Here is a 4,588-nt window from a genome sequence, read left to right as displayed (position 1 = left end):
TTATGCTCCCAAATTATATAACATGTTGAAATTTGGATGTTTTAGATTTAGTCTTTCTTATGAATCTTAGAAGATTAGCAAAAAGGAGACATAACTCTAAAGGTAGATTTGTAGCAACATCAGTGCAGTGTTATTTTACTAACAAATTATCCAATTTGCTTAATCTATGCAAAAAGTGATATAAATATACTACATACCTAGCACAAAATAGGATTAGCAGTAACAAATAGAAACTTTATATAAAACATGTCTATGCTAGTATTTAACTGACTTAAAGGACTCTTAGGCTGTGCTTTTTTTTTTTTTTAATATGAAGGAACAGTCACATCTACAGTCTCTTAGCTACAGAAAATGGGAATACAGAGGGGTAGGAAGAATGAGCCTAGTGACACAGTCAAAATACACAGTGCACTGTTTATAAATATGTTTACAATTTAGTAGTGTCATGTTATGTCAATGAACTTCTTTTCTGTTGTAACATTTACAAGTAAGTAATAAAGAATGCAAAGCATGATAAAAGAACTGGATTTCACACTTACTCCTTGGTACAGTTATTTAAAATGAACAGTTGCAGATACATAGTGTCACTGTCAAAATACTGACTAGTTCTGGAGAACTTGAAGACAAAAATCTTTTCAAACTAATAGAGAACAAAAATGACTGAAAGAAACCCATAGCTGCCTAAGAGTTTTAAAAATGAGAAACACTCAGCAAGTGTATCAAACCACTTTTCATTTGCTCATCTAAGAGACTCACAATAACTGAATTATACATATATTTATATGTACAGTTGAAGATAAAATATGACAGGTGAGAAACAACTTGAAAATGGCTAAGTTTACATACACCAATTCGTGCACTAATCTATTAAGTTACTAGGTCACTCTGGCACAGTTGACTGGTACGACATAATCCGTTTCTTGCTATGGAAAACTTGTACAGAAATTCAAAGTTTCCTCAAGTGGTCAAGCCCATCGTCCACTGGAGGCAAAGCTTCTGCTGAATGAGAAGTTGATTTCAGAGTTCTTGTATTTTCCCCAAGCACCAAAAGGCACTACTACGGCAGTACTGTTATCTTCAGTACCATACTGTATTGCCTATGACGTTTAACAGGAAGGAAGAGAAAAACACAGGAAATCAGATCTATACAAAGAGAAATCACTGTGATGTAGTAAGGGTTGATTTTAAAAATCTGAATCTAAAGCCGCTTCCGCAAGAGTTCGATTCCTGCCTGCCACGGAGGTGACCACATGGTGTGGCAGACCTCTCCTGACCCCCCCGCTGCTCCCCTCAGCAGTGTACTTCGTTATTCTGCCTGTTCTGCTCCCCACTCTGTCTCTGGTGAAGCCTCTTGCCCCCCCGAGCCTCTGGTCTGTACCCCAGTCTGTATGCACAAATAAATAAATCTTTTAAAAAAAATCTGATATAAAATGTTGCAAAAATTACAACATAAAGTACTAATGTACTTTTTAGTTATTACAACTTTCCAAAAGAGACCAACATGTCTATATGGCAATGAGCAAATAGGGAAGAAGTTACTCAGTCAAGAAACACAGTAAACACCTGCAACTGGTTGGCTCCAGTAAGAGAAAAAAAAAAAGGAGCTAATTTAAATGCTAAAATGTGATTTTCCACAAATAGTTGTAAAAATTCTTATAAGAATTTGGGAAGGCCTATTAGTGAAAAGTATAAATAGACTACTTTTTCTGAGGACAAGTTGGCAAACTTAAAAACTATAGAAAACTATGTATTGTTTTACACAACTTCTAAGAATATAACCAAAGAAAATATTCTGAAGGAAGTAAAAGAATATAATACTCCCCTCATAAAATGGAAAAGTGAACATAAGTTAACTGTGCTGATTTGAGGAACTGTTTAATGGATGCAAATATAGTGGAATGTTATGCATTTGTTATAAATAACACTGTCTTCATGAGTTAAAATACACAAATCTCATGATAGGCAGTAGAAATAAGGAAATTATTCATAGAATTGGGCATATTTCCTTAATCTCATGAGCACACTTAATAGCCAAGTGAATGATTGAACTGTCAAGCAAATAATGTATTCCTAGTAGGAGCTTATGTTTTAATTATAAATATTAGCACCTATTAGCTCTCCCATTGAAAATATAATAATTCCAATACAGCTATTGAATTAAAGTGTGTTTCTAATCATCAGTGATGTCTAAAACTTAAAAAAGCTTTCTATCCAAACAGCATATTGAATAATTAGACATTTTACAATTTCTATGCAACGCACTGTGCAGCTTCTAAATTTTACCTCTGGCTGACACAACTCATCCACACACCTTTTGTATTTGTTCTTTTCATACACTTATTTTTATTAAACCAGCAGTTGACCAGGATACAGTGTTCCTATATTGGATATTTACTTGTAGCAGTCTAACTTCATGGCAAGTGGTTAGACCTGGATGCGTGACTACTGGTTTGAAGCCAGCTTCAACTTCAATTTCATGTATTATTTCATAATTTTGACAGATCTTGGATAAGTTACCTAACTTCTGAACATCTGTGCCTCAGTTTCCTCTCTGTGAGAAATGGATGATAATAATAATATCTCCAAGTCCAGAAGATTATGGTATCGATTACATGAGTTAGTGTAAATGAATAGGGTATCGGACACATAGAAAGTGGTATTAGTATTTGCTATTACTATAATTTACTATTACTGTTATTATCATTTTAGTATGATACAAAGCCAAAAAATTAACACAGTAAATTATTTCCTTGGCCTATTAATTTTACTTAGCTATTTGGGGAAATTGTAAAAAAAAATTTAATTGGAAATATAATGGAGTCAAGTATAAAATTCACCATAATACTGAAGCAAAAATACAGGATTTCAAAGAATCTCAAGCCTGGAGTGGTAAATTCACCAAAACCTGCACTTGAGCTTGTCTCCTCCCCTGCCCCTTACCCTCACCCTCAACTAGTACAAGCTCTGCTGTGTCACCTGTTCGGTCACTGCATGGGCTGCTTCATTGGGATCGTGACATTGATTCACAAAGTCACAAATCTCTTGACTATTCACCATGAAGTTAATTCCATCTGTAGTGAGGACCAGGAAGCTGTCATCAGCATGATGTAGCTGCAACCAGAATCAAGTGTGTAGGATTAGAAACCAGACTAAGTCTATTTACAAGATTTCATCATCTAAAGCTTTTATCTATTTGTTGAGTAATCACCTGTCTCTAAGAGGTTGTAGGCAACCAAAGTGATTATTGAATGCAACAAATCAAATTCAAAGTATGTCACAAGGATTACACAGCAGGATCAACTAGGATTCATGTCAAGGATGAATGGCTGAATGACTAAACGTACATAATCAATCAATATAATGCACCTTATCAACAAAAGTAAAAGTAAAGATAAAAGTCATATGAAAATATTAGATGCAGACAAAGCAGTTGATAAGATTCATACCCATTTATGATAAAAACTGTAAACAAGATGGGAGTAGACAGTGCCTACCTAAGTATAATAAAGGTCATATATCACAAAGTAACAGTCAAAATACTCAATGAGTAACTGAAAACTTTCTCCATTGAAGTATTCTACCATACAAGAGAAGGATTTCCATTTTCACCACTTCTATTTAACTTAGTATTAGCAGTTTTGGTCAGAGTTATCAGACAAATACAGAAAATAAAAAGGACTCTCTAACTAGAAAAAGAAGTGGAACTATCGCTATTTACAGACAATATGATATTACACATAGAAGATCCTAAAGATACAAAATGTCACTGGAAACAAATGAATACAGTAAAGTGGCAAGTTACCAGACATACAAAAACCCGTTGCTTTTTTATATACAAACAATGAATAAAAAGTAAGAGAAATTAAGAAAATAACTACTTATAACTGATTAAAAAAATTTATCTCAGAACCAACCTAGGAAGAGGTAAAAGTCTTATGCTAGGAGAATTACAAGATGACATAAGGACGTGGAGAGCAAAATAAGGAGGTGAAAGGCTACCCCATCCTTATTCATGGGGAAAACCAATATAATTACAATCTTGCCTAAGTGATATAAAAATTTAATACAACCTTCATTAAAATTCCTCCAATATGTTCAAGAAACAGAACCAAAATATAAATATTTTTTAAGTGAAACCACAAAAGAACATAAGGCCTTGAATTGCAAAAGCAACCCTAAGACAAAAGTAGAGTGGAGGTGTCCCTTTATCTAGCTTCAAACGTTAATATAAAGCAATAGTATCAAAACCAGTATGGAAGAGGCACAAAAACAGATTATGAAACAATAGAACAAAATAAAAATTCTGGCAATAAATCTACACATCTGCCAATAATGAACCTATAATAAAACATCCATAACCATAAAATGGAGAAAAGACAGTCTCCTTAATAAATGGGGCTAGGCCAAATGCCCAAAAAATGGATGACTGGATTAAAAAGATGTGGTACATATAGACAATAGAATATTACTCAGCAACCAAAAAAAGGAAACAGATGTCTTTTGCAGCAACATGGATGGAGCTGGAAAAGATCATGCTTAGTGAAATAAGCCAGAAAGAAAAGGAAAAATACCTGATGGTTTCTCTCAT

At 33.9% G+C, this 4,588-nt stretch overlaps 1 protein-coding gene across 2 annotated transcripts in view; it reads right to left on the bottom strand.

Annotated features, from left to right (window-relative positions):
- Positions 1-261: 261 nt before the first annotated feature.
- Positions 262-4,588, bottom strand: part of PPM1K (protein phosphatase, Mg2+/Mn2+ dependent, 1K) — a 21,762-nt gene continuing 17,435 nt past the window's right edge. For both annotated transcript variants that reach the window (XM_012724228.1, XM_012724229.1), the window contains exons 6-7: positions 2,977-3,111; positions 262-1,097 (exon numbers count right to left, since the gene is read on the bottom strand). In XM_012724228.1, the coding sequence (XP_012579682.1) occupies positions 966-1,097; positions 2,977-3,111 (267 nt within the window). In that variant the 3' untranslated portion in view covers positions 262-965. The remainder of the gene's footprint in view (positions 1,098-2,976; positions 3,112-4,588) is intronic.

The sequence above is a fragment of the Condylura cristata genome, unplaced genomic scaffold (genome assembly GCF_000260355.1).
Source record: "Condylura cristata isolate star-nosed mole 26May11 unplaced genomic scaffold, ConCri1.0 scaffold00012, whole genome shotgun sequence".
NCBI classification, from domain to species: Eukaryota; Metazoa; Chordata; class Mammalia; order Eulipotyphla; family Talpidae; genus Condylura; species Condylura cristata.
The sequence above is the reverse complement of the archived record's forward strand: the minus strand, read 5'-3'. Positions and strand labels throughout refer to the sequence as shown.